Genomic DNA, 27,136 nt, shown 5'->3' on the forward strand with positions numbered 1-27,136 from the left:
CATCAAAAACTCATCGGAGTCTTAATGTTTTCTGTTTCTTAACCAGTTCTCTGAGAGCCGATCCTGGTTCTGATAAGAAATTCTCACCTGGCTATCAAGTTTCTTCCCTCTTCAAGTCCTCATCTTTCAGCCTGGCTCCTCCCTGGAAAGAGAGGCTTCTGACTCTCCTGGGTGTAAACAACTCGAACGCTTGAAGGACCTGGATCCACTCACCAGCTCTCTGATGGGGAACCTGAGGCCTCATCTATTCAGCAGCCCCCTCCCCTCAGAGCAGACAAGGAAAACAAAGGCGGCTGCGGCTCTGGGGGCCAGAAGCATGTCAAAGGGCCACAGCCCAGAGAGCCAGAGCCCAGAGGTGCTGCCGCAGCCTTTCCAGTGCAGTCCCGGCAGTGGCTCTTCTCATGTTCAAGGAGTGCAGAGACAGAGCCTCCCAACCTATTCTCGCTGGCTGGCAATCTGAGAACCTAAACACATTAAACAAACACTTGCTTTTGAAACTACAACAGATCTCTGCTTCCTGTGGCGTGGCTGACTAAGAGGCTTTCTAAATCCTGAGACTACAGAAATCCCCTCCTCAGCCATGAGGCCATCTGGCCCATGGCATAAAGGGAGAGTGAGGGAGCCGGGACTTCAAAATCCCAGCATGCCAGCTACTGTGTGTCTGTGTCTGCTTGGGGGGACTGGGGAGTCTCACCTGGGCCCAAGTGGGATGTTGAAAGGAAGAGGACCAGACCACACTGCAGGGCCTAAGGAGGGTGACAGGGCTGGGAGTCTGCAGGGCAAGGAAAAAAAACATTCCAAGTTGTTGTTTTCCACAGTAAATAGCAACTTTATCCAAATATATCCCTATTCTTATTAACAAATTTTTTTTCTCCAGATTATTTTCAAGTTAGAGTGGATAAATCTTCTCAGCACTCAGACCACAAAAGTGGAGATCAGGAAAGGAATCTCAACCGAGAGCTCAGTGTAGTTAAGCCCTGCCCCAGCAGGACCAGCCCCCTCTACCACTAGACCTTCATTTCAGACCCTTTTCCACAGGAAGGAACTGACAGCCTCCTAGAGCAAGTGACACTCAATTTATACTTGCTACCCTTGAGGGAAGGACCCTGGAACCATCAAACACAATAACAAGCAGAGGAGTGTTCTGACCAAGAACTGTTCGCTTTACATCTCCAAATGATGCAGTGCAAATCTGGTGGTAAGTGCAGGAGAGATGACCTCAAGCAGACGGCCAGCCAAAGAGCCTCAAAATCAGAACAATGTATAAAGGGAGAAGGGGAAATACCCTGACTAAAAAGAAGAGCCTTTTTCTTTGGGCCAAGCCCCCGTGTATTAAAGCAAAGAGCTATGACTTTGGGGATACAAATACATCTGCTTCTGAAAAGTAGGACTCAACCAAGAGAGTTTAAGTGTGCAGAAGGACAAAGCTAACTGCTTTGTTTCTCAAAAGCAGATGAGAACTGGACAAAACCATTGGCCTCAAGGTCTGCTTCTCTCCTACTCTCGGACGCTCAACTCAGAGGGTCTCAGAAACCTTCCGGCACTTGGCAGAGCGTGGCAAACTCCCCCCGCCACCCCGCGCCGACTCTGAGCACGTCCCCAACTCTGCCTGCCCAAGGATTCACCTACCACCGGAATCACACACAGGCCCCCTCCACGGAACTCGCTCATATAACGGACACAGACACCCACAGCCTACAATCCAGTACTGCTCAGAACCTAAGCTGGGGTCAGGGTGGCTGACAGGGGTTCGTGGAGTTCTGAACTGGCTGACCCTGGGTCTCTGAAGCTTTTCTTGCTCTCTATATAACTGATGGCCTGGGATCACCACAGCCTATTGGTCCACCCTTTGCAAGAGCTGACAGTCTCCCACACTCTAAAGGAGATCCTGCTCAGGCTAGATGCTCAGACTGTGCACCTGTCAAGCAGGGCTCTCTCACCTCAGAGCACTCTATCCAAAGAGTGGCCAATATACTGCCACTCACAGTAAACTGAACAAACAGAGATACTGAAGTTCACCTTATACTTCATTCTTGCCTATCATTCAAGACATGAAAGAGACGGGCCGGGGGCTTATATCTGGAGGGAAAAACAGACTCTCAAACTAGGTACTGGAAACATGCTCTAAGCTCAGCTTTCCTGCCACTGTTCCCCTCAGTCAGGCGCCCCAATCAGTCTGGCTAGCTCAGAGCTAACACGTGCCCAAGAGGTCCTGGGGGGCTGGACAGGGGTACTTCCGGGAGTTAACAGAAGGAGTCCCATGTCTGTTTCGGAGCTCAGAATGCCCTTGAGAAGAGCCAGGCTGAGCAAAGGTGTGAGAGCTGGCTGACTTCAGAGCACCGAGGCGGTTTGGGACTCCAGGTCAGGTATGTTCCGCTCAGGCAGTGATTCAAGAAGGCAAACTGCTCATGGGGTCAAGGACCTGGGGCCAGACCCAGGCAGGGAGGGAAGAGAGGAAGGTGCTAACAGGGAGGGCTATGAGACAAAGGAAGAGACCAGGGAGTAAAATTCTTTTCGTAAAAAAATTAGCCTGATAGATAAAAAATATACAAAGTTGAAGTTTGTTAAAGACATTGATAACAGGAGGAAAGACAACTTTGAACTGGCGTTTGTTCCCACCTAAGTGCTCACATGGACACGGACACAGATTGCTGCCTCGGGCAGCAGCAGACAGAGACGTCTGGGACAGATGAATACAAACAGAGCCGGTGCCCACAGTGCTCATTAACACAACGTCTGACAAACAAATATACAGAAATTTTTAATTGAGGAACCAAAGGACATGAGGAAAAGAGAGAAAATCTTAAAACTCAGCCTTGGGCTGAGGAGGCGCCACACGGCACTGAGTCCGGCCCAGAGAGCAGTGGGGCGACTGGCCGGGAACTCCTAGAGCAGCTTCTGGGAACAGTGGGTGCAAAGCAATGAAAGACGTACTGGCCACCGGAAACATGTTTCTTCTTACTTTGGGGGTGGGACAGAGGCGGGAAACACACAAGCCCCTGCCTCGTGGGCACAGCGCCACCGACACTACACTCTGAGTATCTCCAGGCAGTTGTTGTAGCAGATGGCAATCCAGTCGGGCTGAGTCGACGCCCACTGCACGTTGTTGATCTCTCCCTCGGCTGTGTAGGCCAGGATAGGGTCCTCGATGGCCCGAGGCATTTGCTGGATGTCCCAGATGAGGGCCTGATGGTCATCCGCTATGGACACAGAGAGCAAGCGAGCAAGGTCACAACTCAGGCAGTGAGGACCATGACCCCTGCACCTGAGCGGGGATCGCAGTTTACAAAGCATTCATTCACCAAAACCCCAGTGAGGGAGGTTTTACTGCAAGCCCCCATTTTATAAATGAGGAAATGTTAAGGCACATGCCCCGAACCACAGAGCTATGCAGCAGTGAGTGGCAGAGCCCGGACGCAAAGCAAGGCCGCTGCCTCTGACCCATTCACCACAGCAGAGCTGGGATGGCGGAAGGGACTTGGATGGGCACCTCATCTCATCTGGGGCAGGCATCAGGAAAGGAAGAAGGGATGGGATAAAAACGATCCCCAAACATGTCATTTTCAGCCACTTAAAGTACTTGAGTGATTAAAGATCCCTCTCTGACGATTCAATTATTTAATGGGATTCTTTTCCCTCCATCTTATGGACATTTATACATCAATGAGGTGTTATACAGATAATGAGATACAGTGTTGTGGGGACATGTGCCCAAGAAAAGGGCCCTGGGAAATACCAGAAAGAAGGAAAGCACCTTAAAAAGACAGATAAGCACATGAAAAGTGCCTGGAAAGAAATATATCAAAATGAGACCAGTGGTACCATTAGGACCGCAAGGTAATGAGTTATGTTTACTTTTCTCTAGTTCCTAAGTGATGTGTAATGTGGTGGTCATGTTACTTTTACGATCAAAATAATAAGTTCTTAATTTAAGAGAGGAAAAAAAGGGCAATGACCTTCCACACCACAGTGTCCCCTAGTCCCATCACCCATCCCGACGTGAAAGCCTGTCTCTCTCCTGAATAAACTAAACCCTCAGAGGCCGCACAACCTGGGCATGGGTGAGAGACACCCTTCCCAGGACTATCTGCATCAAGAGATCTGGGAAGTCGTTTTAAACACTCGGCACCTCTAAAGCAGTAAGTGCCTTTTCCTCAACCTCAACTGAGCACGCTCTTCAGCACCAGCTCCTGCCACTGGAAGGACACAGGGTGGGTGCGGCACCCAGGGCAGCAGCAGGTCTGCAAAGGCGGCCACTGGGAGCCGAAGGTGGGCTTCTGCTGGGTGGGCTGATACTGTTCTCCTTTCTTTCTTTTTGCTCCTCCTGCCCTTCCCTAGCCACACTCCTGGGAAAAAGCGGGCAAGAGTGAAGAAGTCAGGCCACAACATGAGGCACGCAGGACGGCGTTGGGCCTCAACTGCTCCACAAGGAGACAGACAGGCATGAGCAGAGGGCCCCAAACAGGAAGAGCTTCATGCCTTTCGAACTCATGCTAAAATGGCAGAAATCCACCAAACTACATCGCTCCTCTGGCTCCATAATGAACAAGGAAATGAGGATGCTACTGATTTGTGAGGAGGGGAAAAGTATGTTAGGAGGAAACCCAAGGCTCTGAAAAAGATAAGGAGCACAGCATTATGGGGCTAGAGTGGAATCCTGTCTGTAAAACAAAGGGACAGGTATTCATATGGGAGGGATGTGTACACATGGATCCACCTAAAAGGGTCTGGAAGGAGACATACCGACCGTCGTGAGTGGTGCCACCTAAACAAAGTGGGGCTGAAGTAGAAATGGGAAAGGAAGCAGAGAAGATGACGTTCACCTTCCTTTTTTTTACATCTCTGTATTGTTGAATTTTTAATAGCAGGCATTGTTTCTAGAATACAAGCACACTGACGGCCAGCGTATTTTTAAGGGGTACTCTTTTGGGTCTGGCAAATGGAGAGATGGGAACTACACGTCACACACCACGGACCCGGGCAGGCTGTGCAGGCCCTTCCATGCACCCAGAACTCAGGGCAGGGGGCATGTGCTTTTGGTATCTCCCAGGCGACAGGCCCAAAGAGCCAGTTACATCCAAGAGAGACTGCGCCCTCCTTCATGCTCCTGGATGAGTCCTCTGTGCCGACCTAGATTTCAGAGGCGCACAGTAGTTGGTACAAGCCTATAACGGGTACACGATGTAAGTAGTATACAGATGCTCTGACATCACTGAGGGTACAAAATCATCTGGAAATCCGGACTGCTTCAATTTCACAAGCATAGGGAGGCTCTCAATGGAGTTACTCTGTGTAAACCTCTCAAACTATCCTTGGAATACACTAAGGATTACAATTCTAAGGAGACAAGAGGAAGATCTCCTTACCGCTCCCTCCCCATCGCCCCCTGCCAGTAATTACCTGCAGTACAGATGTGGCAGGATGAATGTGGGGCCCAAGCAATGCCATTGACACATGCTCGGTGGTTGTTTAACCTGGCGACAGGCGTGCAGGGAACTCGAACGTCCAGAATCACTACCTGCAGAAATAACAAGGAAGAGGCCCAGAAACTTCAGGGTGTGACAGAAAAAAACAAGACACTACACAAGAGAGAGAAAAAAAAATTGTTTAACTTGTTCATTTGTAGATTTAAAGACTCTTAGAGACAGAGGGTCTCGGCACAGCTAGTTTCTAGTCTGTGTCATAAGCAGCTCAGGGCCTTTAGGCTGCAGGGGAGAAGGCAGAGCAAGTAACATGAATTTGAATAATCCACCAAGTCCTATTAGGTGCATGTGCTAAGGACTCTCTGCGTGCTCAGCTGGGCAGCATGGAAGCCCTCTCCCCAACCCCTGCAGCAAAAGTTGAAAGGTAAGCAGCCCAAGGTACTGGTTTCATCAAAATAAAATTCATCACTGCATCATCTCCACCCACGGTCTACTGCTTTTATCAAATAACAGGCTACAGAGTTGCCACTTCCACATCTGTTCACTAAGGCTGGCAGAATCTGTCCAGACTACAGAGGGGAAAACTGCCTGTTTCTTTACTCGGCACCATAAGCACAGGAGATTTGGTTTACTCTTTAGATACTGCTTTTCTTGGCTCCGACTCCAACTCTCCAAGTAGTAAAAGTTCTTAACTCACAGCCCTTGTTCTAGATCAGGTTTTCTCAGTTTCAGCACTCCTGACATTTCGGGTCGGATAATTCTGTGCTGTGAGGAGTGGTCCTGTGCACCACAGGACGTGCAGCAGCATCCCTGGCCTCCACCCACTAGACACCAGTAGCACTGCCCCTCCCCCTCCCACCCCGAAGGTCTCCAGATATTTCCAAAAATCCTCTGAGGAGACAATGGCGACCAGTTGCAAACCATTCTTCTAGATACAGTAAGTACGCAGAGCCGGAGCTGAGTGGCAGGGCCTATGTTAGCCTCAAGCGGGGCTCTCACCTCCATTCCGTCCATGGCCATGGTGGCCAGGTAGTTGGGGTCCTGCTTGTTCCAGCAGAGGCGAAGCAGTGGGTGATGCTGTGGGTCTTCGTAAATGATGGTGCTGTGCTCTAGATGACGGAGGTCAAACATCCGCACCGAGCCATCAGCACCCACAGAGGCAAACATGTCCCTGCCGCCTCCGGCCCGGCTAAATGCAATATCATAGACCTGTTGGTGAATAAGAAGCGTCAGTCGGATTCAGCTCTGTTACCACCCTTTCCTGTAACAGGGAAATCTGCTATCCCTAGTTCATCCAAACCCTTGTTCATGACCCAGAAGGAGGTAAACAAAGCCAAACAGCGCCTGTGAGGACTGGGACCTGAGAGTGCTAACATCAGTGACTTTCCAAAGAGTGAAGGTCATTCTGCTCTGGAAACTGGCTGGCTTCTTCTCACTTCCTGCTTTCCAAGGATTCTTCCGCCACCTCCCGTGATAAAACAAACAGCACATACCCTGCTGACCAGCAGAGCACAAGTAGCTCGGAGCAAGTATTCTGTAGGCTTGGACAGGCTCAGTGAAGCGAGAGCCAGTGGCTGTCTCCTGCCACCCTGTTACAAGATGGAGACATTTATTTCCTGGGCCTTCGTGGTTTCATTTGTGTGTGATCAGAGGCAAAGCCATGAGCACATTAAGGCCAAGATCATCGATTTGCTGGGTGGAAGCAGCCACGGTTCTGCTGAGAAACCTGGACCTGAGATTCATTTGCGAGAAAGAAGTAACAGAGTTTTGAATCTCGGGAGGCTCAGGTGTTCCTATACTTATGGAGAGGCTTAATACCGCTCTCTTGTCCTAGGACACGCTATCTCTTCTCCTAGTTGGTTTGTACTCATAAGTGAATCAATTTAGGTTTTGAATCATTGTTTTCTGCACTTATTACTTGCTACAAACATTGCACTCTGCTAATGTCTATGAGAAAACAGAGGCAGAGAGCAAAAGAGAGCCAGACAAGCGGAGAGAGAGAATCTGAAAAAGGAAAACAAAATGCCAAACAAAACCTATCTTCTGGGGCCAAGGGCAAAGACAGCTGACTTCTGGGGAGACATGCGTGGAATCCCTCACTCAGGACCATGACTCCAGCCTTCTGGAGGTTCTACCTGCTAAGGGACACTGGCAAACAAGCATCTGTTTCTATTCAACCTCGTAACTTCCTTTTCCTCTGGCTGACTATGAAGAAATTACACTTCTCTTTCTGTAGTAGGAATTAGGAGTGGTTCAATGGGGCACTGGGCTGGTCATCACAAGGAGGCCTGACAGATCAAGGCTCTGTCCAACACCGACCAGCTACCTTAGGGCTGGGCTGTGTTTATCCATATGTGCACCCAGGGTTGGCTCCCAGTAACTCGCAGGGACAGGGACACCATGGCAGCACCACTAAGCAGTAAGGTTCTCACAGGCAATATGGCCGAGTGTGTAAAGCTCAGCTCTGACTGCTTCTTCTTCTGTGCTCCACCAGTGTATTTCATCATAAGCCAAGGGAGGGAAATAACTCCCAGATATATGCTACCCTCCTCTGCACCAATCAGCCAGCAGCAACGAGAACCTCCTGGCAAGTCTTTACTTCAACAGAGAGAGGTGGGCTGAGAAAAATCTAAGGTGCCAGGAGGCGTCATGTTCCTCTCAGAACAACCACCCTTCGATTCATTTCTTCGAGGCCGGGGTGCTGGCCCAGGGCCCGTTGGCTGTTGAGATCGCTGCTCCCATTGTCTACACTGCACTACCTCACTGCAGCTCCGGTGTGGCTTCTCAGCTTTACCATCATCTGTGTAAGCAATCTCCTCATTAAATCCCCTCAGTTTAAATATTTAAAGTAGCTCTAGGTTTCTGGGTTGGACCCTGACAGAGGACAGCAGGCTAAGCTGTCACAGAACCAAAATGCGGCAACCTGCTCCACTTGATGCCCAGAGGGCTCCCAGAACCTCCTTATACCGATCTCCTCGGCAGGACAAACTCTTCCCTCGCCCCTTGGCTTATGGCAGCCAAGTCCAGCAGATTTGTAACAGATCTTACCGTTGGGAGCACAGAAAGCCAAAGAACAACCTCTCACTAAGAATGATAATCTAGTCACCAGCTTTCCATTCTGTGGACAACCTCAAGTTTCTCACCTCATGTCAAGGCATCCTTTTTATTGGTACAGATACTAATAATCTTCACTGTGCAGGGTACGATAGAAAAGAAAACACTACCCACAGGAAACGTCCTATAATTTTTCTGGTAGAGGACCAGCATGCAGCGGCTCTGGCAGTTAAAGATTTATGACCACTTTACAAAATCACTCAGAAGAACGCTTTGTTAACACAATTACAGATAGCTTCCTTTGGCTCTTCCAATAAACACAGGAGAAACATCACCATCAAAATAAACCATATTCAATTCCAAATAGTCTTAAAGTATAAGCATTAAGTGAACATACTAGAATTTCATAAAACAAGTTTAGAGAAAAATTAATGATTTAGTTTTGTCTGCCAGGAAATATTCCCTCTTCTTGCCTCCCTGCTCCCAAAAAAGTAAATATATTTCAAGATAAGTGTTACTCTAAGATTATTTTTTAATCACATTCAGTCCAAGTTTGTCTATAAGAGATCTCATTATTAAAACCCAGTAATCTCTGGCACAAGAAGAAAAACAACAGACTACAGAATGTTTACACCAGCCAAAAAACAAATACACTCATTTACAACAGTGCTGTTTTCCACTGTTCTGACACATTACTATTTTCAATTTAAACAAGACGACGTCAGCATTATGATTTTCCATGTCATTTGCAAAACAGGGAGAGAACAGCCTGCCTTCATGCTGAAGGCATAGAAAGCAGCTGCGCACCAGCATCAGTACCTCTTTGTCATGGGCAATCAGCTGGGTCTTCACATGGCCGGACACAAGATTCACTCGCCCCAACACCTGCCCGGTCTCCAGCCCCCATATGGTACACGTCGTGTCAATGCTGGAGGTACCTGGAAACAACCAGTGCAAGTCAGCAGCTGACGGGGGTGAAGTTCCCACGCCAGCTTCTCTCCTTGTCCCTATTCATCTATTCAGCCCAAGAGACAACGCACTACAAACACTTCTTGAGTACAGGGATGGAGACCCCAAAAGAGTCACGTGGGCTTCCCTGGTGGTGCAGTGGTTGAGAGTCCGCCTGCCGATGCAGGGGACGTGAGTTCGTGCCCCGGTCCAGGAAGATCCCATATGCCGCGGAGCGGCTGGGCCCGTGAACCACGGCCGCTGGACCTGTGTGTCCGGAGCCTGTGCTCCGCAACGGGAGAGGCCACAGTGGTGAGAGGCCCACGTACCGCAAAAAGAAAAAAAAAAAAAAAAAAGAGTCACGTACTCCATCCTCACCCCAGGGCCTTGGACTCTGCCTGGAGAGACAAGACATGCACACGTGGGAAGCTCAACTCCACGGGAGGAATTAATAACCACATTCCATATTTAGCCTCTTCCCCACTTGGCCCCATTTTAGGATGTTGCACGGACCTCAGGGCCCTGGTTAAAAACTGGCCCAGTGTTATATCTGAGAAAATGTATCTTTGCTTCTTCACACTGGAATACACCCTCCCTCACTCCCTTACCTAAAAGATAAGGATCCACCTCATTCCAGTCAAAGGAGGTCAGAGGAGCACAGAAATCCGAGTTCTTGTTATTGTTTAGCAAACATTCCAGCCTGGTCTCTGTTTCACCAACCTGAAGGAACAATAATCTTTAAAAACTCAGCCAGTCTTATCTTCACAAAAAATCTTTAAAGCCTCTTTTAGTCCATATTTTAGTAAATTTAAGACGTGGGGGACATTTTTATCATAGAGTAATAAAAACCAGAGGAACTACTTGAATGCTACTTCTTTCCAAGCTTTCTCCTCTGCCCAGCTTTGTTTCCCAAATTTTCACCCCCAAATTCTTCTAGACAAGAAGTCTTCTCACTCTGCCCAAACCGGGGCATCTGTACCCTGCCTGGCTGGACGCCACACCTCCAGCTACAGGAGAGGCCATGGTGACGGCTCGGCAGAGGGGAGGGGAGGCTCCAGGATCCACTCCCATGCTGCACTAGAAGCAGCGGCCTGGATTTTGTTTAATTTACTCAAAAATATCCTGGCTGTAAATAGAATAAGAGGCCGCCGGTGTCCCCACCCCTGCAGAAGGCCTTCGTGCTTACATCACGGTCACTGAGCCTTGAGCTTCCAGGCCGACTGCAGTCGGCAGCAGGACTTGAAGGAATCTTGGCTGGACTCACTAGGAAATCTGCTGAGCCAAACAAGCTCAGTCCAGATCCGCTCCCACCTGTTCTCCCGGCTGCAGTGATCTGGCCTCCAGCCCCGGCCTGTTCTCCGTGCGTCCACGCTGCTGCGAGCAGCTGACTCTGCGGAGGCCCGTCAAGCACCTGCTTACCCTCCACACGCGGAGATAGTCGCCACTCGTCGCCAGCAGGTCTGGATAGACGCCTTTTGTGTCAGGGATCCACATGAGCTTTGTGGTGGGGTACGGATGGTCGAAGGTGTTCCGGCAAATAAACTCCGAACTCTCTTCGTCTAAACCAACAAGCTGGACCTGTAACACAGCAGAATCCAGCCACGTAAACATCTGCTTCTCGGGAGCTGCACCAAATACACCAGACCCCTGTCAGTGACAGCCGTCCTGACGCTGTACTACCCTTCACTGCAGAGGCAAGAACTAAGAGAGAGAGGGCATCTAGTCCAACGGGCCTGCTGCTCAGACGAGGAAACCCAGGCTTGGAGGGGTTGAGTTACACTGAAGACTGCAGAGCTAGTCAGAGGCAGAGACAAAATCTGAATACAGGTTTTCTGACTCCAACTCCTGCCCTCTTGATCCAACACCCTAGAGCTGTGTTAACTGCCCAGCTGGTTACCTTCCCCCACAAGCCGAGGCACTTGACAACGTGCAGCCGTGGTTTTAGTGACCCCACGACTAGAAGTGCTGTGGACATTTAGTGACAGCCAACAAAGGAATGTCTCACCTAAAAAGGCAATCGTAGGGGCTTCCTTGGTGGTGCACTGGTTGGGAATCCACCTGCCAATGCAGAGGACACGGGTTCGAGCCCTGGTCCAGGAAGATCCCACATGCTGCGGAACTACTAAGTCTGTGAGCCACAACTACTGAGCCTGCACTCTAGAGCCTGTGAGCCACAACTACTGAAGCCCACGCGCCTAGAGCCCACGCTCCGCAACAAGAGAAGCCACCGAAATGAGAAGCCCGCTCCCCTCAACCAGAGAAAGCCCATGCGCATCAACGAAGACCCAACACAGCCAAAAATAAAAATAAATAAAATTTATTTTAATAAAAAAGGCAATCATCCACAAACCGCCTCCTCCTCTAGCCCCCCAACCTCGCCCCCACTGGCTGGTAATATGCTGACACAGAAGGGTGTGCCAAACAAGCATTCGGGAGCCCAAACCACTGTAACTGGCAAAAAAGCGGGTACTGTTGATGAGAAAGTCCCAGCTGGTCTGGCCACCTTTTCTTTGAGTCAGTTTTGGACCAATATTGACTTCCATCCTTTGCTGTCCAACTCAGTCTGGCTCAGTAGGAAATGCCACCTGCTATACATTTGCTTATGAACTTCCACCAGCTGGAAGATGGAATGGTAGGGAGGATAAACGAGAGGATAGGCACTAACCATATAGCAGAAAGAATTCCTTCCACTCCTGTCTTGCTGACTCCAGTCTCAGATACCAGTATCTTCCTATCTTTTTTTTGTTTAAACAATTTTATTTAGGTACAATTGCATACAATAAAATTCACTCACTTTAGGTGTACAGTATCACTGAATAATATTGCATTATGTGGGGGCTTCCCTGGTGGCGCAGTGGTTGACAGTTCGCCTGTCAATGCAGGGGACACGGGTTCCTGCCCCGGTCCGGGAAGATCCCACATGCTGCAGAGCGGCTGGGGCCGTGAGCCATGTCCGCTGAGCCTGCGCGTCCGGAGCCTGCGCGTCCGGAGCCTGTGCTCCGCAACAGAAGAGGCCACAACAGTGAGAGGCCCGCGCAAAAAATAAATAAATAAAATTTTAAAAGGTGTACGGTGGGCTTCCCTGGTGGCGCAGTGGTTGAGAGTCCACCTGCCGATGCAGGGGACGCGGGTTTGTGCCCCAGTCCGGGAGGATCCCACATGCCGCGGAGCAGCTGGGCCCGTGAGCCATGGCCGCTGAGCCTGCGCGTCCGGAGCCTGTGCTCGGCAACGGGAGAGGCCACGGCAGTGAGAGGCCTGCGTACCGCAAAAAAAAAAAAAAAAAAAAAAGTGTATGGAAAGGTTCTGAGGAGGCCTAGAAACGGAAGGCATCCCCAGCAAGTGGGGCAGAGTTACTAACTAGATGGCCCACTTGGCGGGCAGCAAGAGGAACCAACGGAGAGAGCCCCGCAGAGGAGGCTGATGAAACATGCCTAGGGCAGGCTCGAGAGCCCTGACAGCAAACTGAAAACAGAGGTGGGTTTTCCCCCGTGAAGGCGTCTGAGAGGCAGCGGTAGGACTGTGAGACCGTGGAGGTATGAGCATGGGGCCTGGTAATGCTGGGCGGGACTGACTGGATCCAGGAAGAGGCTGGAGGCGGGGAGCTCAGCCTGGAGACCCACAGGGGAACAGGTGGGAAAGGTTAAGGGCCTGTGGTGACCGGTAGTGAGAATGGCAAGGGATAACCCGAGATGGCCACAAGAAGGATTTTGACAGAATGAACAGTTCTTATGGAATTAAAAAGTTGACATTCTGACCTTTGCAGAAAACAAAATGTAAAGGAAGATTCTAGATGGAACAGGGAAAATTGGCATCAGGCTTGGTGGGGGAAGGAGGAGAAAATAGATGAGAAGGTAAATTTTGTGGCTCACTGGGCAGAATAAAGCGTAAGCCTCTCATATAGATTCTGAGCCAGATATTGCATTCATCTATTTATTCAAATATTTACCTAGTGGTTATTAGGTGCCAAGCCCTAAGTGCTGGGGATGTGGCAGTAAGCACAAAATCCCTCTTTCTAGCCATGCAGGTAAGGCTAAACTAGAAGGGGAAAATGCTGCTACTGCTAAAAGTTGCTTTCCAGCCATTGGAGGCTTCTCTGCAAACCTCAAAATATCAGCTCCCATGAGCACGTGCCACTTAGGATCCACTTAAGCAGGCATTCAAAGCTTTCGCTAGCCTACCTTATCTTCCACTTTCATTTATCTAGTCAGTGCTTCCCATCCCTCTCCTTACACTGCCCTCACTTATAAAATCCTCATACCTCCTTCCGTTGATCCAAATCCTGCCCAGTATTAATAAAGAACGGTGGCATCAGCCTTCCAGGCCTCCTTACTTACCACTTGCTAGTTGTAGGACCTTGGACATGTTACTTAACTTTGCTAAACCTGTTTCCAATCTGTAAAGTGAGGATATTCACAGTAGCTACACCTCACAGAGTTGTATGTAACACCTTCTGTTTGTAAACTGTTCAGTATGATGCCTTCCTCAGTGTATGAGCTTTTAATATTCTTACACCTCACCTCCTTCATAAACCATCTGCAGTCTTCCCAGCACAGTGGTCTCTCAGTACTTATCTATTCCATCCATTTGGTGACTAATCCCACACTGCCTCATGAAAGCACCTGCATGACTGTCTTATGCTATTTCTCTTAGTAAATGCCTTAAAAACAGGGCCTGTAGGGACTTCCCTGGTGGTCCAGTGGTTAAGAGTCCGCCTTCCAATGCGGGGGACGCAGGTTCGATCCCTGGTCAGGAATCTAAGATCCCACATGCCGCGGGGCAACTGAGCCCGTGTGCCGTGACCACTGAGCCTGCACGTTCTGGAGCCTACATACCACAACTAGAGAAGCCCATGATGAAGAGCCCGTGTGCCACAACCGGTACCCGACACAGCCAAATAAATAAATAAACATTAAAAAAATAAAAAATTAAACCTACACACCATTGTAAAGCAATTATACCCCAATAAAGATGTTAAAAAAATAAAAATTAAAAAAATTAAAAAAATTAAAAATTAAAAAAAAACAGGGCCTGTGTCTTACTCCTGCTTGTACTGCCAACAGCAATGGTTTTCAAATCTGGCAACCAGATTTACCTAGAGTGCTTTACACATTCCTGGGCTCCCCACCGTTAGCCCAAGATTCTGATTCAACAAGTGTCAAGTGGGGCCCAGGAGTCTATATTCTTAAGACCCTCCCTGGTGATCTGATTCAGCAAGGTTTGACAACCTCTGCACAACAGTACCTAACCTAGGGAAGAAGCCAGGAAATGGCTGGGATCTTTCCTGATCTTCCCAAAGACTTCATGTGTTTGCACAGACTCGTGTTTCATCCTTGGCCTAACTCGCTTTAGCTCTTCTGCTCCAAATTGCCAACCAAGTACTGAAAGGAATAACACTTTGCTTTCACTGTTATTCAACTGTTGTTCATATATGCAGACGTTAAAAATTTAATGAAAGAGAATGTAAGTTCTCTTGAATATTCATATAATACAGAATGAAGTGGTAAAGTCTCCCATTAACTTCACCCTCAATTCTACTTAGTGACTCTCAAACCAGTTTGATATGAACTACTTTCCAAATGTTTTTCCAAACAAAACACCAAAAAAAACCCCAGATAAGTTTGGACCATAAAATGTATTCTGTAACTTGCTCTTAACAACATCTTGGAAGATCTCACGTCCGTACAAATAGCTCTACCTCATTCTTCCACAGCAGACTGTGGTAAGCACACCATAATTTAACTATTCATAGTTACTGTGGTTATAGCCCATTGTTTTGCTATTATAAACAATGCTCTGTACATATATGTGTAAAGGCTTTTATTGGTCAGATTGCTTAAAGTGTAACTGCTGCATCACATTTTAGATGTTAATACCACAGGAACTATGAGATAATAAATGTGTGTTGTTTTAAGCTAAAAAAAAAGTCACAGATTCTGTCCAGCAGCCTTTGAAAAGGCTGCTTCCATTTACACTTTCATTAACAGTATATGAGGGTGCCAATTTCCCCATACCTTTGAAAACACTGAAAATAATCTTTTAACATTTTTGTTAATCTGAGAGACGAAAAATGGCATTTTACTACTGAAGGTGAGCATATTTATTATTTTTACTTCTGAATAATAATTTTTAAAATGAGTGCTTATAATGGACCAAGTATAAGCATTACACTTACTGCTTTACATGCAATACCTCATTTAATCCTCTCAACATCTCCATGAGGTAGGTACTCTTATTCTTCCCACTTTCCTAAGAGATGGAGTAAAAGAGATGTTAAGTATCTTGCCCAGGATCACAAAGGTTATCACTTCCCCATACTATCAGCAACACTAGAAGCAGTAACTTAATTTTTATAAATTTGAAAGGGAAAAGTAACATCACAGGGTCAATTCTCATTCCCCTTAACTACCTGAGGTTGAGTATCTTTTCCTGTTTATTGATCACTTGCATTTTCTCTTCTACAAACTGGCTATTTATACTCTGTTCATTTTTCTATCACACTAAGTAAATTAGCTCCTACTGGCTGTCATGTTTTGAAAATATTTTTCGTTCTCCTATCATCTGTCTTTTGACTTTGTCCACAGGATATCTTTTCACATAGAAATGTTTTATTTGTATGTACAGTTGACCCTTGCACAAGGTGGGGGGTTAATGCACGTATAATTTAGTATCTGAGTCCTCTGCATCTTTGGATTCAACCAACCATGGACCCTGTGTAGTACTTAATTGAAAAATATCCACTTATAAGTGGACCTGTGCAGTTTAAACCCGTACTGTTCAAGGGTCAACTGCACTATAGCCTGTCAATCTTTTCCTTAGTTGACTCTGGATTTAATGATTGGCTTAAAGATCACCTTCTCTGCGCACCCTCCACTGCCCCAGTACAAATTTCATAGTCAATTTTCTTTTACTATGTTTGGGGGACTGTTCTTTACTTGATCTGGAATCGATTTTCATATATGACGTGAATTAGGGGGCTCTAAATTTTTCTGCCGTACAATTTATTTTTTTCCCCAGTGAGTTAAAGTTCTATCTTATCAATAACTACATTTCTATATATACTTAGTTCTGCTTTGGAACGTTGTGTGTGATTGCACCAACTATATGTGGTATTGGCTGTAACTATACCAATTCCAGTATGTTTACTCTGATCTGGTAGGCAAGTGTTCCCCTCTCTGTTTTCAAAACATCTTTTCCCTTTTTTTTTTTTGGACATCAGTATACATTTATTTTTAAGACTCTGGAGACAAATAGTATTCCAGTTCTAGCCTCGCATTTACCTTCTATGTCACTTTGGGGAGTTACTTAGCACATCTGGGCCTCAGCTTCCTCATCTTCCCATAAGTTCTGATATGTATTATTTTTACCAATCAGCTGGTTTCCCTTAAGAAAAATTTTTTTCTTAATACATGGCCAATTTTTATAAATTATCTTTTTAAAAAGTGCATTCTATTCCCCATATAAATCTTATATACTCAAGTATATTTTCAGGTATTCACAGTAGCACAATCTGTAATAGCTGCAGATTTGCAGACACTGCTCCATGCCTTCTATCATCAACTGTGGCTAGCCTGACTTTTCCTTCCCCTCTTCAAGAGGATGTGATCATTTTGCCTGAATGTCCAAAGATTCTTTCTTCACCCTAGGAAAATGTAGACACTTTCCTAGGAAAGTTTTCAGTGCCAATTGTTTTGTGTCCATTTCTCTTGAGATATAGTTTGAACTCATTACTTCAAACCTTTATTCTATAAAGTCTTCTTTAACGACATATTTGAGTTTTTGTGTTTCATTTCTTTGGTCTTCTTCAGAGACACCAATTATACCTAAGTTAGACATTCTTTATTTTCTGCATCTATTACAGACTTTCTAATTGTTCATTTCCACTTCATTTTCTCAATCTGTCTTCCCTATCTTCCACTGTTTTCAGCAGTTTGTATTCATTTTAATTCTCTTTCTAATGTGGCTTTTAGGTCTGTGATAATTTTTGTTTTCTCTTCCACTTTTTTCCTGGGCTGCACCTGCTGGTGGTCCCATTTTCTCTTGTCACCATGCCTATTTTACCTGATCTCCTGTATCTCCACCTGGAGTTCTTTATTTTCTTAAGTTCTTTGAATTCATGGTGGCCATTAATTTTCAACTAAGGTGAAAACAATTTTCTAGTGTAGATACTTTACCTTCCATTTGTTTCCCATTTTTTCCCCCTCCTTTCTTATAGTATCTCTCTATTGCTACTATGCTGGTTCCTGAATGAGGCAAGTTCTTTCTAGATGATCTGAAGGAAGTTCCTATGGGAGAGAGGTCAGGGCCATGTTCCAAGTTAGCATAAATACATGAGGCTTTTGCATCTTCCCAGCCAACAGAGATGAAGAGCTGTCAAGCTGCTCACAATTCAATCTCTTCCAACCTGCCTCATCTAGTGCTTCTAGAGACGATGGCATGTCTCCATGTCTCCTTATACAGCTTAGCTTCCCTCTCATCCAAGGTGTCAAGTGCGGTCTAGAGAAGCTCCTGCTGCCTTCTGTGCACCCTCTTCTCACTGTCCCAAACAAAGGATTGTTGGTTTTGCCCATCAAAATCCTATCCTGGAGAACTGTGCTCTTCTGAGTTTGAATCTGCAGCCACAGACATCCTTTCTCAGCATCTTCCTATACCCATTTGATTTTCATTATACTGCCATCCTTCCTCACTTATTGTGGGAGCGTAAGGAAAAAGTATGTCTTTAATCATCTTGTCAACATTTAGGTTACCCCTCTGCCTTTTCTTTCCTCCATAGTCTTCCCTGTCCTCCTGTTAAACTTCTTCTATCTCCCACCTCCACTGCCTTTCTGCAACTATTGTTTCACAATGCTTTACCCCAACATGTGAAACAAATGCCCCCTAGAAAGAAAAGACTGTGAAATAAGATCATTTTTACTTATTTTTAAACTGTGGATATTACTATGTCAGATATCTCCTAAGGAGCAGATATAAAACATAAAATATTTATTCCTTGGAGGCATGACCACACCTTCACTTTCAATTACTTTCATGAACAACAACATAAATTACTATTCACATTACTCATACCTTGTATTTTTTAAAATTTAAAAGCTGCTGTGTTTATCTTGTTACTATGCTCCTCGAGGGAGGAGACTGTGTATCCCGGTTTAACTACATGCAGTGCTAGTACCAGAACATGAAGGTGAATGCATATGAATATGTGTGCACATATATGTAATTAATAATAATAATAAAAAAACCCGGGGCTTCCCTGGTGGTGCAGTGGTTGCGAGTCCGCCTGCCGATGCAGGGGACACGCGTTCGTGCCCCGGTCCGGGAAGATCCCACCTGCCACGTAACAGCTAGGCCCGTGAGCCATGGCCACTGAGCCTGCACATGCAGAGCCTGTGCTCCGCAACGGGAGAGGCCACAACAGTGAGAGGCCCGCGTACCGCAAAAAAAAAAAAACCAAGTTATCTAAACCAGTAATACCACTCTTGACAGTAGAACATTTCCCCACAATTGTTAATATAACCAAAATCAGCTAAGGCAAAATTCTGACAGAATAAACCAGCTTTTCTTGGTCTTTTCCATTTGTCCTCCTTTCAAGCCTGTTCCTGACTGATTATTGTTGATCAACATCTGCAGAGAGGTCCTGCCTTGTCAAACTCTGAGATGAACTCTGGCACAGCACCCCTTCAGCTCCTGGCTCTGAGGCTAATCAATCAGCTCTGGCATCACAGCCCCAGGCAGGCCAGACTACCTACAGAACACAGATTCACTCCTTGTTCAAATCACAGCATCTCCAGTAAGTCTGTGTGAACCAGGTTAGGGCAAAAAACAATATAGCAGAAGTTTTATTCAGTGGTCTCATGGAGGAATTAGTCCCCTCACTGTCTAGAAAAAAGAAAGGAGGAAGTTAAAACCAGAAGAGTTTTATACTTTAAATTCTCCTGCTGACACTCTTGGCAAGGACTGATGGAGCACTGCAAAATTTTAAATATCTATCAAAAATACTTATGTGTATTAAAACACTTTCTCTTTACTGCTACCAATCTCAAATCTGCTAAGAAAGGATACAGAAGGTTACCAAGTATCATCGCTGTGCCTAAAACACATAAATATTTGTTGAATTAATGAACAAATGAATGAGAATCCTGAAAGGCTGCCAGAAATACTGAGAAATGAAAACTTATATGCCAGGGTCAAAACCATTATGTGCCAAATACGCAGTGGTTGGGGGTCCGCCTGCTGATGCAGGGGACACGGGTTCATGCCCCGGTCCGGGAGGATCCTGTGTGCCGCGGGGCGGCTGGGACCGTGGGCCATGGCCGCTGGGCTTGCGCGTCCGGAGCCTGTGCTCCGTGGCAGGAGAGGCCACAGCAGGGAGAGGCCCGCGTACCGCAGGAAAAAAAAACAAAAAAAAACCATTACGTGCCAAATAGATAAAGTAATTCTACATTAAAGATCTCATAGGAATCAACACAGGCTGACAAAGCAAGCATTCATCCCATGTGCATTTCAAGTACAAGGTAGTCTTACTCAGATTCACTACCAGTATTCTTCAAAAAGCATCAGGTATACCTATGATTTCTCTCCTCAGAACCTCAAAAAATGTTTTCTAGATGCCAAATCTTAACGCACATATGGTCAGCTAGTTAAATATTAGGGCAAAATAAATCCCAATCACGCTGTCAATTCTATTCAAAACCAACCCTGAAACATGCAACTAAGTGGAATAGAAGCCCAGGAACTGCTACCCATCTTTCCCCATAAAACAAGGGAAATACCACTCGTCTAAAGATGACAGATATTGTCAAAACTCAGGAGAAATACCAGAGTTCTTTTTTTTTTTTTTTTTAATTTATTTTGGGCTGTACTGGGTCTTCGTTTCTGTGCGAGGGCTTTCTCTAGTTGTGGCAAGCGGGGGCCACTCTTCATCGCGATGCACGGGTCTCTCACTATTGTGGCCTCTCTTGTTTCGGAGCACAGGCTCCAGACCCGCAGGCTCAGTAGTTGTGGCTCACGGGCCTAGTTGCTCCTCGGCATGCGGGATCTTCCCAGACCAGGGCTCGAACCCGTGTCCCCTGCATTAGCAGGCAGATTCTCAACCACTGTGCCACCAGGGAAGCCCCAGAGTTCTTGTATCAGAGTTACTGTGTCTAATCCAGGTAGAACAAGAGAAAATGGGCTTAAACTAGCATATTACACTACTTGGAGTCCGACAACAAGAAGCTTCTACACCACAAAATGGGTTTGGTTGAAAGAAACCAAGAGAATTTTTTCCCCTGGGTCTTTAAAAGGCAAAGGAATGAACATAATGACCTTTTGAGGTACCTTTCTGACCTAAGGTCCTGATTTTTCTCTGGAAAATACAAAAGTCAAATTTACCTAACACCCATATAATGCTCCTTGATTATATTTCGATTACAGATAGAGTAGTGATGATGTTTAAGTAATAATAGCTAACATTTCTAAATTGCTTACTATGTGCCAGGCAGAGTTCCTAACTCCATTACATATATTAACTCATTTAATCTTATTACTCTCATTTTACAGATGAGGAAACTGAGGCACAGAGTTTCATTTGCTTAAGGCCATACAAAACTGGTAAGTGGCAGGGCTGAGATCTCAACCCAGACTACCTCAAAGAGGCTATTTGGTAATTGAGCTTTTTTCATGGGATGGAATCAATATTTAGGCACATGCAGATGCAAAAAGAAGGATTCCTGTCTCTGGTCAGGAGATGCCAAGGTAACTCCAGGGTAATGGTCTTAGAGCACCACCTGGACCACCTGTGTCTGAATCACCTGGGTGTCTGTTAACTAGTGAAGCCTGAGAATGTGTAAGTCCCTCAAAGGATTCTTATACACAAGCTAAAATTTAGAAAACCATTCTCCAACACCAGTGTTGCTCTATCCCCAAGCAGAGACCACAAAAAAACAACATCAAACACAATTACCAATAGTAGGACTCTTTATTCCAGGTGTAGTTGATAGAACCTAGTTTACTCCACAACAATTCCCAAATTTATTCGGATGATGGAACACCTGGAAGTCAAGTTGTTCTTGAAATGCTAAGAGATTTAATTCTACCGAACTACAAATAATTTTACTACAGGAAAATGTGATGACATGAATACAAAATTTTTCTTAAATTATAATCACGTTTTCTTAATGTCTCACAGTAAAAAAAGATGACCGTTTCTAGGCTTTTTCATCAATGTTAATTTGCTGTGTCAATTTATTTTGTCCTCTACTGGCAATTACTATTGACAGCAAACAGGAACCAAAGGTCTGAGAATTTCAACCAATAATTTTAAAATTCCTCTAAAATATGAAGTCTGGCACCTCCATGTCCAGGTTTCTCCGAAACTGAGCCTGATAATCACTGTGTTAAAGTGAGATTTATTGCCCGCCAGCCCCTAGGCACAGATCCTCTACAGCAGGGTTTCTTACCTTGAGGTCCATGAACTTGAGGCGGAAAATCACATTTACATTTTCACAAACCTCTAGCTAAAATTTATCATCTTCTTCCATTACAAATGGAGGCAGCTACTCACCATGGCATCAAGAGCTGTGATTTGTTACCAATAAAAATCACTGATTTTTTCATATCACATCAAAGTGAACATCTTGAAATGTTGTTTACCCTCATCCCTACTTCAAGATTAATGATTATAATGGATGATGTAATTTAATGAGTTAACTTAATTAAAAGTACAGATTATCACTTTTTTTTGTTTTTTGTTTTTTGCAGTACGCGGGCCTCTCACTGTTGTGGCCTCTCCCATTGCAGAGCAACAGGCTCCGGACGCGCAGGCTCAGCGTGTCCCCTGCATCGGCAGGCGGACTCGCAACCACTGCGCCACCAGGGAAGCCCCCAGATTATCACTTTTTAAAAAATGTTTTTAATAACTATACCTCAGGGCTTCCTATAATCTGGGGATGCGGGTTCGTGCCCCGGTCCGGGAGGATCCCGCATGCCGCGGAGCGGCTGCGCTCGTGAGCCATGGCCGCTGAGCCTGCGCGTCCGGAGCCTGTTGCTCCGCAACGGGAGAGGCCACAACAGTGAGAGGCCCGCGTACCGCAAAAAACAAAAAAAACGAAAAACAAACAAACAAACAAAAAATAACTATAGCTCAATATGATTGGTTTCCTTTGTAATCCTATGTATTTTATGCATTTGAAAACAGAATTATGAACAGAGATCTACTGGCTTCAAACTGCCAAAGGTGTCCATGACAGACACACACACACACACACACACACGCACGCACACACACACAAGTTAAGAACTCTGACCTAGATAGGTGAGGGCACAAAAACAGTAGGCAAGACACTGCACTGCCTACATCATGCAAGTGAACTGAGACAGAGGTAACCGCTTAACCTATTACTCCTGGGATCATCAGACCACGCGGCCTGTGTGCCTGTGGCACAAAGAAGGGGCTCCACATGGTTACTAAATGAAAGGACAAACTTTGGGGTAGAGTCCCTGCAACGGAGGTTTGACACCAATTACTCCACTGATTCCCCCAGCAGCCTAACTGTGGCTCAGTTTCTCCTCTCTTAGAAATGGGACTACTGCTTACCCAAATCGACCCTGGAAGAACTTGCAAGGAAAAAAAATCTATCTGTGTGAAAAGATTCAAGCCCTTTGAAAGATATATTTTACTTTTCTTCCCCTTTTAAACATGTATCCTTAAACAACAGTTCTAATGTTCTCAATTTTACTAGTTCAGTTTACACATCAGGGCCTTGAATTCCATTCCCAGCTCTGCCGTCCACTATGGGCCATAAAGAAGAAAGAGGCACCAGAGAAAAGAAAATAAAGCTATGTCTTGTCAGGACTCTCTGCTTTCTGTGGGCAATGGGTGGACTCCAAGATCAGTGCATACTCCCCAAGATTTGTTTGTAAATTGTGTATGTGTGATGTCTGGGTAATGAAAGTCCATCGTTTTCATCACTTTCTCAAAGGGGATTCCAAAATAGTTAAGACCTAACTCTAGAGAAACAGATGTGCTCCTGAAAAACTGTCAACAAAATTACAATGTTCAAATGTTTTTTACAGGACCTTTATGTGTAAAAAGAACTTTCCTACAACAAATTGTGGGTCAGAAATAATAAAACTGACCTGTGCAGTGCCCCACAGCTGGTCAGTGGACCAGACAGGACCCAACCCAAGAGCACCTGGCTTTCTTCCCTGCCCCATGCCTGTCACCATCCAACACTTTATTCTTCTTAAGTCACGGTGTTCATGGTGTTAAGCAGGTGTACAGGCTTTCAACACCGCTAGGCACGGCTCTCCGTTGCTCTGATCACTATCAATCACGTTTACTCTAATACAATAAATGGAAGAGATTAAGGAATAAAGGAAAGAAAACTCTTCCCACTAACTTATTCAACAACTTTCAAAAATAAATTTATGCTGCACTGCCAGCTTAAAGCTTCCTCCTACTACCCGTGCTTCTATGAAGGATTCTCAAATTGTGGATGTCCAGAAAGACTTACTACTCAAGATTACATATCTGTATTAGCACGAAAGATGCCAAGAAAAAAATACGGCAAGTATCATCCTTCTCTGTTCGGAAAACAATGGCGGGATTACAGCCATTGGCCAAGATTTCCAAAAAGAGGGTCTCTTTGAAGAGGACGAATATGAGGCAGCAATAGCAATGGCAATCCCGGCAAAGGGCTGGGGGAATCCAGGAAGAGTACCTGGGGGTGGATGTAGGGGGCTGGGAAGCCTGCGTAGTAAACAGTCCTAATAGCGATCTAGCGTGGCCAGGAGTGACCACCGAGGCGCCAGCATTTTCTTCACAGCCACCATTCCCTCATCCTTCTTCCGCCCCCTAACTGAAGCAATGCGGCAGGAGCGGAGGGGATAGGAGTGATAAATGGCATAGCTTTGGGGTGTAAACCTGGGTTTGAGACCTGTTTCCGTCACGAAATAGCTGTGTGACTCGGGCAAGTCACAACACGGTGCCTCAGTTTTCCCATCAGTAAAATGAGAGTAACTACACTCCTGACTACCCAGGAATGCTGCAAGGATTAAATGCGATAATGAGAGCGAAACTGTCTGCACAGGGCCAGACACAGAGGAACCGCTCCGTGGCGCTAGGGCAAGTCCGCGGGAGGGTCCTGGGGTCTGGGCTCCGGCCCGGAAAGGGCGCCCCCGGGGCCCGCTCCCCGCCAGCCGGGTTCCGAGCCCCTGCCCGGCCCACCTTGTTGTTGTACTCCTCCACGAAGCTGCCCAGCGCCAGGCGAAAGCGCTTGTCGGGCCGCACGCTCCAGTTCATGGCGTAGACGGTCCAGGGCGCTTCATACTTGTAGATCTCCTTCCGTTTGCCGTGCAGGGACATGGTGGCGGCGGCGGGGCCGCAGTGCGGACCGGGACGGCAGCGGGCTGCTGAGGGCGGGGGCGCCAATCGGGAAGGGAGCCTGGCCTGGAACCCAGGGGTCCGAAGGGAGGCGGGGCGGGGGCGGGCAAGGACGGCCTAGCCCGGAAGAGGGCCCGCAGCGAGAGACAACGAGGGCCGAGCCCAACTCTCAGTTTCAAACCTGCTTCGGCTCGGACGACAGCCACCTTCCGTTTGAGACACCGCCCCGCCCACCCGGGACGGAAGCTACGCGACCCTCGCAGCGGCGCCGACCGTTGGCTGCCTGACACGTCCTTTCGAACGATGCCTTCTCCTCATTGGCTATTGTACCCGGGGCTTCTGAAACCTCCTTGCTATTGGTGTGTTTTGTCATTCCAATTACTTGCCCCGCCCAACTCCGCGGGGGGAGGTGCTTTCACAGCCCCAAAGGTCATTGGCTGACAAAGATGTCAGTCAGAGAGATAAGAGGGCAGTGCGGGTGAATGGGGGCGTGGGTGCATAGAATCTAGCGCGCTGGCTTACGGGCCTTCAAGTTCTAGGTCAAGTCTGAGCGTGAAAGCTCTTGTGACGTGCTCTGACTTCCCCACAGCAGCTGCTATTTCCAACGGCTTCTCCACTCTGTCGAGTGAAAAAGAAAAGTCTGCCTTACCGTAGGGCCTGCTGCATTCCGCGGCACAGAGCTCCGCGGCCTGGCTGCCTGGCCTGCGCCAAAGGGGAATCACCGTAATTCCCTGTCGTGCCAACGCCCCCGTTACGCCGGAATGTTGTTCTCCCAGCGCCCCAAGGCGAACACACCGTTGGACACGCCGATGTACTCAGGGCCAGACCAGCTTCAGTCAGGCTTTCCTGCGCTATCCTGGCCACTGTAGAAATGCTCTGAATTCTAGGGTTGGTCTTCAGCAGGCAGCAGCCCGACCAGTGTGGCTCTCACTTTTTATTAGTTCCCATTCCATCTTTTCCCCACCGAGGGTCCCAAGGCAAATGCTAATCTAGCCCTAAATACTATATCTGTGTCTTGAGTTTGAAATGGAGAAGGGTCCGAACCTAGGTAACATCTCTTTATAATTTAAATGGTTTCCAATAATTTGCTTTCAACAAAACTAAAGGAGGATTGAATTGTTAGATATCATTAAATATAGTTTTTAATGATAAATGTGATTGTTAACACAGCTCAGAAAGAATTCAAAGAATTGAGTGACACTGTTATATATAACAAACCCCTTATAGTACTATCTACTTATGCGAACAAGTTTTCTCTGTGCTTCTGTTTTACTCTAATAAAAAATTAATATTCATCCACACACATGAACTAATTGAGAGGAAAATTCCCTCTTGTAAGTGATGTATATCCAATACAATTTTAGTTTCTATAAAAATTTAAAGAGATATTTATGTTGTTTTGAAAAACCTAGTACTAATAAGTGTAACCCTTAAAGCCTTAGTAAGGTTACAATTACTTAAAAAAATTTTTTTTATTATTTTTTATAAATTTATTTATTTCTTTTTGGCTGTGTTTGGTCTTCATTGCTGCGTGTGGGCTTTCTCTATTTGCAGCGAGCGTGTTTTCCAAACAGATATGATGAGGTTATTAATAATAGACTTTCAAGCATGGAAATAAATTACATGTCAGATAAACTGTGGATGGAATAGAGTGGAATTATGAGCAGAGAAAAAGGAACTATGTTAAAGAAGAGCTTGCTCTCCTGTTTTTAAATGAATGATATTGGCTTCTGAATCACTGCTATTTGGATTGAAATAGATTGATATGAATGCAACAGTTTATAAAGTGTCAATATTTACAACACACTGGAAATTATGTCCTCTGCAACTATTTATTTATTTTAAAAATTTATTCATTCATTTTTTTGGCTGCGTTGGGTCTCTCTAGTTGTGGCGAGTGGGGGGCTACTCTTCGTTGCGGTGTGTGGGCTTCTCATTGCAGTGGCTTCTCTTGTTGCAGAGCACGGACTCTAGGCGCATGGGCTCAGTAGTTGTGGCTTGCAGGCTCTAGAGCGCAGGCTCAGTAATTGTGACGCACGTGCTTAGTTGCTCCGTGGCATGTGGGATCTTCCTAGACCAGGGCTTGAACCCATGTCCCCTGCATTGGCAGGCAGAGTCTTAACCACTGCACCACCAGGGAAGTCCTGTCCTCTTCAACTATTTAAACTTATCAGGAAATACTTCAGATGTCAACTAAAAATGTGTGAGGGGAAAATAGATTTTCAAAATTCTTTTAGGGAGTACTGCAAAAGGACAGGACCACTGACTTTTCTGGACAACAGCCAATTTCAGTGGAGTAGTTGACTGCACATGTTCTCAAACCAGACCATCTGTGTTGAAATTATGTCCTCCT

The 27,136-nt window shown here is 46.2% G+C and overlaps 1 protein-coding gene across 1 annotated transcript; it reads right to left on the minus strand.

Moving 5' to 3' along the window:
• Window positions 1-1,511: 1,511 nt before the first annotated feature.
• DCAF7 (DDB1 and CUL4 associated factor 7) lies at window positions 1,512-24,981 on the minus strand. Its single transcript, XM_082678936.1, has 7 exons — window positions 24,628-24,981; window positions 10,845-11,003; window positions 10,034-10,145; window positions 9,297-9,415; window positions 6,423-6,632; window positions 5,401-5,518; window positions 1,512-3,200 (listed from the first exon to the last, which is right to left on the minus strand). The coding sequence occupies exons 1-7, from the start codon at window positions 24,763-24,765 to the stop codon at window positions 3,028-3,030; spliced, it is 1,029 nt and encodes a 342-aa protein (XP_082535062.1). The 5' UTR covers window positions 24,766-24,981; the 3' UTR covers window positions 1,512-3,027.
• Window positions 24,982-27,136: the final 2,155 nt, after the last annotated feature.

This window comes from Grampus griseus (genome assembly GCF_964374135.1).
Source record: "Grampus griseus genome assembly, chromosome: 20".
Taxonomy (NCBI): domain Eukaryota; kingdom Metazoa; phylum Chordata; class Mammalia; order Artiodactyla; family Delphinidae; genus Grampus; species Grampus griseus.

Bases quoted from the DNA above. Each gene is read 5' to 3' on its own strand.
- DCAF7 (XM_082678936.1), bottom strand. From the start codon at position 24,765: ATGTCCCTGCACGGCAAACGGAAGGAGATCTACAAGTATGAAGCGCCC. The intron at 9,416-10,033 runs GTAAGGGAGTGA...GGTTGTTTCCAG, and splicing joins GGTGGATCCTTATCTTTTAG to GTACCTCCAGCATTGACACG. The intron at 6,633-9,296 runs GTACTGATGCTG...ATTCACCAACAG, and splicing joins TGATTGCCCATGACAAAGAG to GTCTATGATATTGCATTTAG.